This window comes from Phycodurus eques, chromosome 19, assembly GCF_024500275.1.
Source record: "Phycodurus eques isolate BA_2022a chromosome 19, UOR_Pequ_1.1, whole genome shotgun sequence".
Lineage (NCBI taxonomy): Eukaryota > Metazoa > Chordata > Actinopteri > Syngnathiformes > Syngnathidae > Phycodurus > Phycodurus eques.
In genome coordinates, this window is record NC_084543.1 from 7,856,040 (window position 1) to 7,867,802 (window position 11,763).

At 39.2% G+C, this 11,763-nt stretch overlaps 3 protein-coding genes across 3 annotated transcripts; 2 read left to right on the forward strand and 1 right to left on the reverse strand.

The window, feature by feature from the left end:
- Nucleotides 1-891: 891 nt before the first annotated feature.
- si:ch211-131k2.2 (uncharacterized) lies at nt 892-5,509 on the forward strand. The gene is made up of 5 exons (XM_061706559.1): nt 892-1,109; nt 1,196-1,298; nt 1,505-1,552; nt 1,683-1,754; nt 1,874-5,509. The coding sequence occupies exons 1-5, from the start codon at nt 996-998 to the stop codon at nt 1,930-1,932; spliced, it is 396 nt and encodes a 131-aa protein (XP_061562543.1). The 5' UTR covers nt 892-995; the 3' UTR covers nt 1,933-5,509.
- On the reverse strand, nt 1,757-9,022 carry kat7b (K(lysine) acetyltransferase 7b). The gene is given in 15 exon segments (XM_061706558.1): nt 1,757-2,464; nt 2,851-2,957; nt 3,096-3,242; nt 3,318-3,411; nt 4,359-4,499; nt 4,571-4,660; nt 4,772-4,963; nt 5,866-5,976; nt 6,076-6,174; nt 6,261-6,344; nt 7,334-7,416; nt 7,508-7,721; nt 7,723-7,757; nt 7,842-7,992; nt 8,845-9,022. Coding segments are annotated over 15 exon segments (1,668 nt in total). The 5' UTR covers nt 8,863-9,022; the 3' UTR covers nt 1,757-2,362.
- Nucleotides 9,023-9,946: 924 nt separating this feature from the next.
- ptges3l (prostaglandin E synthase 3 like) lies at nt 9,947-11,382 on the forward strand. The gene is made up of 7 exons (XM_061663965.1): nt 9,947-10,095; nt 10,170-10,283; nt 10,354-10,420; nt 10,495-10,593; nt 10,698-10,787; nt 10,863-10,925; nt 11,028-11,382. Exons 1-7 carry the CDS (start codon nt 10,061-10,063, stop codon nt 11,034-11,036), a joined length of 477 nt encoding a protein of 158 aa, XP_061519949.1. The 5' UTR covers nt 9,947-10,060; the 3' UTR covers nt 11,037-11,382.
- The last annotated feature ends 381 nt before the right edge of the window (nt 11,383-11,763 follow it).

Sequence of the window (11,763 nt, forward strand, 5' to 3'; positions counted from 1 at the left end):
TTGCAACCTGCTGAAACTTCTGACTTGGAATAACAATAGCAGCGGTGAGCAACAAAGGGATGACTTTACAGCACAGGGGTCAAACTCAAGGCTTGTGGGCCAGATCCAGCACTCAATGTCATTTTATGCGGCCCGCTAAAGTTTGGCATAATTTTTTCTTGACTTCTGTTATCCATCACAAAAATGATAAATGCAAGGGCAGTTATATGATATGACTTCACATTGCAAAAATTTGTTAAGGGACAAGCAGTGGTGGTTTATGGCATGTGCAATGTGTGCAGCCATACAATAAATAAAAAATAAAAAAATAATAAAAAAGCAGCATTTTAATAGCCTCTCCCTCCCAGGCTGTGTAGCTGGAGCCAAAGCAAAAATAAACACCATTATTAGTGATTTTATAGCACGTTGTACTTACATGCTGTTGTCTGCATACCCGTTTGGTCTAAGAAAAGTAATAACACCTGTTCCAAAGAAGCCTCAAATTTTGTTATAGTTTAAATACTTGAAATGGCTACAGTATTACACATCTCTTTAATGGCTTGACTGGAAACAATAGTGCCAGTGCAGCCTCATAAATTTGGGAATTCAGACACCAACAACAAAAGACAAATGAAACAGAAACTTTAAAAGCATCACTCCAAGACTGTCCACCTGCTTCCACTGTGGTTTCCAAGCAGCACAGACACACAGGGAGAATATTTGTATATAAGTGAAATGTTAGATGTCTAATAAAAGTGGAAAAATACTGTCGAAACTCTCAAACTGGAACATGTAAGCTCCAAGGGAAATGAAATGTGCTAATCATATAATTAAATCCTTCAATCCCTGACACAATTGGTGGGAGGGACTGAATTTGGAGGCTCGTGTGCAATCCTGTCTAGAGGGGCGGAGTCTAGCGCCATAGAGTCATAGTCCCAGATGAAAGAAACAAGAGGGAATTAAAAGCGTACCACGTTTTCACACTGATCTGTTTCAATCTAGAGCCAAAAGGAGAAATGGATACACGGCAGCTTCAATATGTTTTCATGCTTTTTTGCACTCTGGTGCAAATCCACCAGGGAGCGTCTCGTGGCAAGGAAGAGGAGCAGCAGTTATTGCAAGACTGGCAGGTGTGATTTCTTTTTTGTGCTAGATAGAGGTCAACCTGAGGGTACTATCCATTGATTCTCGTTCCCTTTTTTTTTGGCTGGGGTAGGGGCTAGATAAATCACTGGAGTCGACTCTGCTCTGGCCTATTGCAACCCTTGTGAAAAGATCTAAACCCTATCGCTTCTATGGACTCATGGGGAAACGCTCAGGTGACCCTTCACCTTTTGAAAAAGAACAGTATGCAGCAAGTACTTGTGCATGTCATTTGTCACTCGAAGGCCAGTGTTGTTGAACTAGATATACTTCACTGTAGAAACGTGTGTAGATATGTGACTAATTATTGTCCACTCACTTAGTATGGAATTACAAAAAAACATTTTCAGTGGTACATTTTAACGCAGTTTCTTCCTCTCAGGAAACAAAGACCTATTAGTGAGCCAGTTGAGGGGAAACATCCCCAGGGGTGAGTAAAAATCCCCCCCCCCCCAAAAAAAAAGCTGTTTATGCATTCTAAATATAATCACATCCCTTAAGTACATGTGGAAACTAATTGATTAGGGAAGGGAAATATTTTGTTTTTGTTTCTCCGACAGAATCTGCATCTCGAAGGGCCCTGTCGGCGCCGATCGCATTGACACACATTTTAGAGAAACCACACAAGCAGGGTATGATTGTATCAGTATAAAAACCTGAGGTTTTTTTTTTTTTTAATTATTTTTTTACAGTGGTACTTTCATAACTTCAGTTTACAGCAAATCAATTATATTCTTTCATTATTTGGCAGGTTTACCAAAAGTATGGGTACAACTCCTGTACCGCTGGGAAGGAGCCAGGAAAAAGTAATTATGACCTATACAATGTTACGCCAACCAAAGACGATGACACAGTGCTTGCATCGTTCTCCTCTGCTCTCTTCAGTTTCAAATCACAGTAATGATTATTTATCTTTTGCTTAATAAGTCAAGTGAAATAAAAAAAAAAAATTCTATAACTGCTCCCTAATGTAGGTATGTATCGTTTTGTATGGGCAAAACATTCATGTGATCAACTGTCATTTAACATTCAAAATTCAACTTGGGATTCTAAACATTTTGATTTGACTGAAACATACGGACAAAAAGGGTCCAATAAAAAAGTTAAAAAAAAAAAAAAAAAAAAAAAAACAACAACAAAGAAGGATGCTCTGCTCTTTACTGACAGTTAGGAGGTCGAGGCTACTTGCGGCTGGCGAGGCTGAAGGTGAGTTTATCGAGTAGCCTGAGGACCTGAGTGCTTAAGTCCCCTTGGGAGGGGTCCATTTCAGTGAGCTGGGGTCAATGGTTTTGTTGCCGTTGCCTCTCTTGACCTCCTTTGCTTTCCACTCATCAATCAGATCCTGTTAGGAGGAAAGACAAACTAAGTAGCTTGCTGGTGTATGCAGAGCGTCAGTTTCAATTTTTATCAAGAGGCACAACTATGGGAGGATGTGTTAGTTTGCATTAGCAGAGCATGAGCTGAAAGGAATAAAATCATGAAGTGGCATGCTTAAGTAAACCTCACAGGCACATGTTAAAACTGGTCTACAGACTAGTAGGTTAGATTAGTTGACTAAAATGTAATAATCATGACATGCATTAACATTTACACAATCGCAGGGATATGCAATCTTGAAGTGCATTAGCATTAAAACAATCACTGGGTATACAGTGATGAGGTCCCCTGACTACACGAACACACACGACATGCAAAGGAATGAAAACAGCCAACAGAGGAAGTTTTCACCTGTCGTTTCAACACCAAGTGCTTCCCCTTCCAGTATTTGAGCATCTGAAGAGACTGTAGCGTGCTCACAATGTCCACGGGATTGACAGCAGTTTCCTGACTAATCTCTGTGCATCAAGTAGACAACACAACTTTATTCAAAGCCTTTTGCTGAACTGTTTTTTTTTTTCCTTCTTAAATTACATGTAGGATTGTTTTGTTTTCTGTCCTGAACTGTACATATGTTTCAGTCTTTCCTGTGTTACCTTTGATAGAGATCTCCTTTCCCTGGAAGTTGTGCATGTATCGGAGTAACACTTCCTTCCAGTAGCTGCGGTAGCTGATGAGGCCGAGGTCCGACAGAGGCCTCTCTGGCGAGCCCACCTTCTCCTCCACTTTGGACAGCAGGTAGCCTTAAAAGAAAAGCAGAGAACAGTCAGCGCAGTGACTTTTTGTTGTTAGGAGAACACCTGTGAGAGTATACATACTGAAGTCAATGAGCATCTTGCCAAAGCCCTGCCTCATGTACTGGGGCATTGTCAGAATGCAGGAAACATTGTAGTTGAGGAAGGAATTCTTTTCCTTGAAAGAAAAAGAGAAATTTGAGCTGGTTTTGTACGTAGAAAAAAAATCATGACAGTGAACGTTTCACTTATTTGTGTTTTTTTCTGTGGAACCTAATCTTCAGCTATTTGCTGAAAACTCAAATTCGTAGCTCTTTGCATATTTTTGTTCTATTTCTATAATGCCCTAAGATGCTACAAGATGCCACCAAAGATAAGAAAGTCGTAATTTGTGTCAAGGACATAAGACGAAGTGAATCATCTTAACTGAGAGACAAAGATGTTTTGATGTCAGGGAGGAATAAAAATTAGCCCGGGTTGTTGTCAAAGAAAAAGACAGTCTTCACCGCACATTCATGTTTTTGCTCTGCTGAGTGGCTATTAAAAACCTCAAAGTCTTGTTATTACTTAACAATTGGAATTTTAACAGGTTGCCAAGGCAAGAGTGCCCCCTCGCATATTTGCGATTGGATTGGCTATCCACAATTTCACCTAGTCAGATATTTTTTTTATTTTATTTTTTTATAAACCTATTTTCCTGTATTCAGTGAAAAAAAAAAAAAAAAACACCTAATACTGTATAAAAGTATTGCTTTGACGCCATCTTGTAGCATTAACATGTCAAGGAATTATGCTGAAGTGAGGCTCTTGGTTCAGTCTGGTTCTAGTGCTGTCTACCGGAAAAGTAGCGCTTTCCTGCCATCTTGTGGCATCTACAATTACTTGTGGATATTTGCTATTAACGACAGGGCAGGTAACGCTGTATAATCGTACAATTCTCATGTATTTTTTATAAATCTAATCATATGCAAGACATTTATTTTTAGTGGCAATATAATGTGAGTTTAAATTATAGCATTTTAGAATCGTAGTTTGTGGTATATTTACGGTTTAAAATGATTAATGTAGGTCATTATAAACATTGTCGGGGGTCGTCGCTATTCGTAGCAGGGCTTCTGTACTTACCTTGGAAAAGTATCCCACTAAATGGCAGCCTGTGTTGTCGGCCTCAGTCATGACATAAAAGAGAAAAGGCTCCACGTCGTAGTACAACGTCTTGTGGTCCAGGAAAAGTTTGGCGAGTAAACACAAGTTCTGGCAGTAGATCTGTGGAGTAACAAATCCATTTAATCAATTAGTAAAATGTCACAGTTGTATATTAACCTGCATGAACCCACCTTATTTTTCTTGCCGTCAACTTCAAACACAGATATGGCACCTTTTCTGTACACTTCATCTCCGGGAGGATGCTTCCACACACACTTGGCCTGACACAAACAGTTTAAATTGTCAACAGCTTAATAAAAAAATACAAATTAAAAAAAGGCAAAATATAATCAGCAGTAATATTAGTGATGAAATTGGTTTATGATTCTGACCATGTGTCGCCTGAGGATGGTCTGGCTCTTCATGTACTTGAGGCAGAATTCGCACACGTAGAGGCGACCCAGGCGGGCATACTCCTCGGGATAGGGTGAGTGGTACCAAGTGTCCAGCTCGTAGCGGCCAAACAGGATGGTCTTGATCATGTTGCTGCCCTCGGTGATTTGACCCTGGATGCGCAGCTTCTCCTGCGGGACAAACGACGATAGGAGGGAAATATTATGGTCAATTTTGGTGTCTGACAACATTGGTATAACATCCCAGAGGAGGAGCATCCCCTGCTTAGTTTAGGGATAGTGTGGCTTTATGGATATTTGAACACATTAATGAATAGCAATAATGTAATATATGTATTTTATTGTATTGTATTTCAACATACATATATTAAGATACATATTTACAGCCTTGTAGGCAGTTGCTCCTATTGCTCAAAGCGAAACATTTAAACATTCAAAAGGATAAGCCAACTATAACTCGAGCCTACTTGTTTGTTGAGAAATGTGCTAGTGAATCTCTGTTGAGTCTCTGTGATTTGTATATGTGCCCTAAAGGTACGGCATATTTTGTTATGGTGTCTTTTTTGCCATTGTTCTAAAATTAATACAACTAACCCGAGACAAATTTCATGTGCGCTTTAACATACTTGACCAATAAAGATTATTCTGAATGCACTGCCGCAGACCTACTGATTGTGATATTTTTAACAAATGTAAAATAACAAAAAATAACATGTATACAACGCTACTGAAGCTGTGATTTTACTTCCTGTTTCATTGTCATTTGCAGCCCGTTTAAACAGCAAACTAGCTGGGTGTGAATTGGATTGAAAATTTGAAACTTTCAATGAATGGGAACATATAGAATTTTACAGTAATTAATTTCAAATTAGACATTTCATGTTGGGAAAAAGTAAATCTATCATATTAAACCATAGCATGTTAAAAAAAAAACAAATAAATAAATAAAGAACTTAATATTGAGGAAAAACTGAAGTCCGATTTTGAAGAGATATACTTAAATGTGTAATAATCCAACTGATCGTGCACATCTCTATTGTGAGCCAAGAGAGGGATAATCAACAGATTATTACCAGATCTTCAGATGCACGAGCCTGCGCTTTCCTGAAAAGCTCCAAGTCATAATCACTGGTGATGTTCTCCAGCAGAGGCTCCCTGGTGTTGCCGTGCGTCTGCCGATGCTCCTGTGGAACACATCGAAAGACAAAACAAAGATGAGATCGCACAAGTGGCGAACAATTCAACTGCCGGTTGCTATGGTGACAGAAGATCCACTATGGTACCATGTGTTTTTCTTTCTGCTCCTTCTGCAAGCCAGAGTTTCTTCCCTTCCTCATTTCAGCCACTTGCTCTTTGTATCGGCTCTGCTTCGATGTAGGTGTCTAAATAATACAAAAAGGATCCAGTTACACAACTCCACAGTTTCCAGAGTCAACTGAATTTGCTCAGATTTCTCCCAAAAACAGACCTGGTGACGGGTTGCATGGCGGGAATTGTTCTCATCCTGTCCCTTCATCTCATCATCTTGCTTCTCACGGCTGACAGCTTTTACCTGACAATAAAAAGCAAGGGACGCATGTAAGCTCAAAAGACAAATTGTAACTAATGAAAACCTCTCCACGCCACAGTGGATGACTAGTTAGCACATCCGCCTTACAGTTCTGAGGACCGTGGTTCAAATCCCGGCCTGGCCTGTGTGGAGTGTGCATGTTCTCCCCGTGCCTGCGTGGGTTTTCTCTGGGTACTCCGGTTTCCTCCCATTAAGTCCAAAATTGTGGAATGCACTTCCATTTGAGCTATGAACTATGGGAAGCACTTCCTCCCCCTTTTAAGAAGTATACAGTGGACCTTGGTTTTCATATGCCCTATTCTTTGTACAATTTGGTTTGAAAATTTTTCTCTGCTGAAAATTTGTCTCAGTTTAAGTAAATCCACTTGGTTTTTGTATAATTGAAAATTGTCAGTACCAAACTCATCCACCTGCCCGCATGACTCGGCCTCTTCAATAAGCCACCACGGGGCCAAAAAAAGTTCCAAGCACTGACCCTATGACAAAAGGATGAGATTTCAAGAAAGAACTCATAGCAAAGTATGAAAATGGCAGATGCCTACTACCCCCGGCACCCCCCAAAAAAAGAAATCCTCCTCACCATCTTTCATACACCATCAAGGTGTATGAAAGATGTTCAATGTTCAATGTTTAATGTTTAATGTTCTTTTTTCAATTGTTTTGGTCATTGATATTTACTTCACATTATTTTCAGTATGTTAAACTTTAGGTATTTTCTTGAAAATGTATTTTTTGCTCTTATTTTTGGGTATTTAGAACAGATTAATTGTATTAACATTATTTCATATGGGAAATATTGCTCCAGTTTTCATACAATTTAGTTTTTCTATTTGGAATGGATTATTCACCAAAATCAAGGTTACACTGTATTAATAAAATCAAGCACTCAAAACACTATTAGAAATGCAAAACTGTGACCCGTGTTTTGCATGTAAAAAAATATTGGCATCTTTAAATTACTAAATCCTCACCTTGCACTCATCTGCAGAAAGATTGTGGTACAGAGGGCATCCTGACACGGCAAAGTGGCGTTCATGTTTTCCTGTGAGATGACCTGTTTCAAAGCAACATCAGTGAAATCATCAATGTATGGCAATGATGAGACATCTTTGACATTTTTATAAGCAAGTTGTAGGGAAGTTTACCAAGTGAATTGCATCCAGGGGTTGGGCATTTCATGTTAAAGTTGTACGTCTCATGGCAACGGCGACGTTTGGGTCGGTGGGACAGATCCTTGTCAGAGTCTCTGTTGACCTGATCTTTGGCCTGGCTCTCGTCATGAGAGGCATTCGGGCTGGAGATATCCAGCTCAGACTCGGAGGATGGCGCATTTCCTGTGGGTGTAAGTGGCGGGGATTCAGTCGTGATCTGCAGCCTGCTTCAAGTCAGACGTATCTGCAGCAAAATAAGTCAAACCGCAATATCTATTTAATTAATGGAACGAGAATACTGTACGAGTTGTATTACAAGTTTACAAACCATGAGAACTCTGGCTCAGGCGAGTGGAGGCTCTGGTGAGACGCTGTCTCTTGGTCCGGGTCCCGTCACTTTCCGAACTATTGGTCTGCTCTCTTTCAGCAGAGGAGTCCGAATCTTCAGTTCCATCAGAACCACTCCCTGCCATATGTCTCTATTGTGGTATACAAACATAGGTGTGAGCCAGTGTCTACTGATGCCTTCAGCAGGACTTATAAATACAAGTTGAAAAAAATGCCAAGTTAATCATTTCTATTCGACATTCAGATGGGGTTTATCCCCCCCAAAGCACCAAGTTACGTTTAAGTTTAGCATGACATTTCCTTGTCAGGAAACGTCTGGCGTTATCATTTGAGACAGGCCACTGCTAGCAAGCAATTAGCTGCCTGTGCTACGTCTCCAACGGAACACTCCGTATTTTATTTTTTTTATTTTTTTTTAATAAATCTCTGTTTAAATCGCATTACAGATTGACATTGTGTATCCCAGAATCCGGGTGGTGTTATCGTAGCCCCCAGTTTTGAACCCGTTCCCCCACACGCACCAAAGTGCATTAGTATATTCACTTTTTATAAGTTACACCTACTAATTTCATTTTCCATCAGCTGTTAATGTACAAAATGCTCCTATCCAACAATTACCGTGAACCTTTTTGTCCGTTCGGCGTTTATATTTTTCACACACCAAAAAAAAATAAAAATAAAAAATCAAAACAAAAACGCTTTGTCCAACATTTTAATGGCAAAGCTACAGATACTATTTAGCTTCTTGACAACAAGCTGTAGCTACGACCGTGCGAATTGTTTCTAAATTCATATAAAAGGTACACCTTCCATTTCAAATCCCGACGCTTTTCGGTTCGTAATACTCTCTTAAATGTAACAAAAGACGAAATGTAGACGTGTGGCGTGGAACATTCTGGCCACAAGCAGAGTGCTAACCTAAACAAGCTAACCCTATTGACATTGCTACTCCTTTTTTTCTTTTTTTTCCCCCTCCCCCTTACCTGACGTCTGCGAGGCATGTTCAGCTTGATTCAAAACTTGCTTCAGCGTTCAAAACAATTGGCACTCTTCCGTTAAATTCAGGGCTAGTCAAAGCAACGTATAATCGTCCAGGTATATGCTAAATGTAAACAGTGCAGTCCGTCTCTGGCGCCACATCGCCCCATTGAGTGCACTAGCGGAGCGTCGCCCGACCAGCAGGAGGCAGCATGAACATTGGCGACGACTTTTTTTTTTCTTTTTTTTTTTTCTGTGGTGTTTATTGGTGGTTGGCAAACCATCTTAATACACGTTACCGCTATGAACTGGACTGGAGTGCAGACTGAACCGTTTTCATTCATTTATTTTCATTTTTAAAAATATTTATTGCCCTTAATCACAAAAGTCTGTATCAACAGACAACAGCTGCAAAAGAGGTATCAATCCGACAAATGCTGATGATTAATATTGATGCATAGTGAAATTGTTAAATATGTTTGTTTTTTTTTGTTTGTTTTTTTATAATTATCATTTAATGTTTTTGTCCCCTCCTTGCTTTGCATTACGAGTTTAAAAAAAAGGGAAATTCGATTTGGGCAAAGTTGACAAATAGAAAATACATTATCAAAATATAGGTTTTTGTTCACTTGCTATTGTGTAAATCAGGGGTCACCAATATGATGCCCGTGGGCAGCCCTCAGGGACCACATGAGTATTCCACGGGGCCTTGTTCAAAAAAAGAGCTCACCAGAGATGGGACATTTTGTGGCTGCCTTGGTGCTGTCGAACCGATCATTTGAAAATTGTCCATGTTCTTTAGGCAATGTGTTTTGTTTCTGTGCTGAATGTTCTAAAATCTGTGTAGGTTTTGAGTCCAGTTGGGAGTTTGTTCCACTCTGTTGTCATTGCTTAAAATGAAAAAGCTGATTATTTTATGCTTTGTTTTCTTTTGGGTACTGGACACTGCCCATTGGATGTCAACCTGTTCACTCTGTTCACTTTGGCTGGGGGTAGCCATAAAGTATAATCCAGAAAATTCTGTTTTTCTCTAGAGATTCACTGACTGACCATAAACGGTAATGGGGAACCACCCCCTGACAGCTGATAGCAACTTTTTCTAGCTACTATAAATAGCTACTTCCAGGCCTTTCCACTGCATTTGGGCAACTAACTTGTAAGCGTGAGCATTACACAGTAGGCTGCAGTTGTTTCTGTTGGGGCTTTGCCCAAAGCTTTACAATGAACAAACCTAAAATTGCGAGACCAGAGGAGAGGTAAGTAATGTATTTTTTATTTATCTTTTGATAACAACTGGAAGTTTTTTTTTTTCTTCCCTATATTCCTACAGCCAGCCAGCACATGCACTGTGGTTTGACAGGAAAAGATATGTCACCATTAACTTCAAGGTGCAGAAACCTAAAGATGTCCAAGTGGACATTCAGACGGACAAAATGATCTTGTGGTGAGTTTTTGTGTTTTGTGAGCAAATTGTGTTGTTGGATTAAGCTGGCTTGCTTTGTTTTTGCCAACAGCTGCAAGAATGACACAGATGATGTGATCTACAATGAACTGCACTTCTATGAAAAAGTCCAAATCCATGTCAGTAGCCAGGCATTATGTTATATTAAATCAATTCTTTAAATGACGATCTTATCCTTTTTATTTTTCCAAAGGACTCCAGAGAAAGAGTGTATGACCGCACCATCAATGTATTGCTGAGGAAAATAAAGCCCGATTATGCGTGGCCTCGTCTTCAGAAAGATCAAGAAAGAGTACATCTTTTATTTTTTTTTATTTTTAAGGAAAATAGCATCCTAATGGGACTTTATTTTTCAGAGGACTCAACTAATTTCCGGTGCTTTCCTTCCTAATGCAGCCTAGTTGGATTTCTGTGGACTTTGACAACTGGAGGGATTGGGAGAATGAAGAAGAAGATGGAAGGGAGGAGTATGAAAAATATGTGGACGTAAGTAAAGTCATTTAGTCATATTTCTCAAAGCATCTGTTCCTGTGCAAGGAAAAACTTCTTTTCTCCCCCCAGATGATCCAAGATATGGCCGCCGGTAACAAAGGAGCAACACCAGACATGGGGGATCTTAGTGACGTAAGTCCAGTTCGATGTTAATATGTAATGTCAGAACTATGAAATGGAGTGTCCCATTACTGTATAAAATATTGACCACTGATCGTCTCTCTTGCCGCACAGTCTGACTGAGACTCACAGAGCCATCCATGTGTTGGAAAACGCCGCTCGATATGACTTTGTGCAGGATACAGAGAATAATGCTGTTTAACGCTTATTGTTTTTGAACTAAAATTGTGAATTTTTTAATGTTATGGTTCATTGGTTGATTATTTTTCTTTAAACACTAATATATCGTTGTCGATTTGTTTTGTATTCAAAATACTGGTCTGTTGGTGGGAAACCACCTCTCTTGAGTTTATTGTTGAGGGTACTGAGGTTTGTTTTGAACTATCCAAAAATGTATTTTTTTTCATTATTTATTAAATGATTACAGTTATTTGTATAAAATACTGTTATATCACTGTCAAATACAATAAAACCGCTTCCTGGTCTCACAGTTTTTGTTTTGTAATTAGACACTGGTAACTATGAATATATCTAAAGATATGTTATGTCTGTTTAGCTATGATATTTATTTTGACATTTTCCCTGTGGCAAAATGTCAAAGAGGAGCATTTGTTCAACTTGGCCTTCCTCCGACCTTTAGAAAAAAGTCAGTGTCAAAATAAAACAAGAAAACAAAGGCGTTTATCACTAACGTACCATAGAATTGATTACTTTTATAAGTAGTCTATTGCTTATAAGTATTTGTATGTTTTGCTCAGACTACCTTAAAAGTTGCATTGACAATAATAACAAATACAAAAACTCAAAGAGTAGTTTTTGGTAACTTTTGGCCTTTCCGCTACCCGTAGAC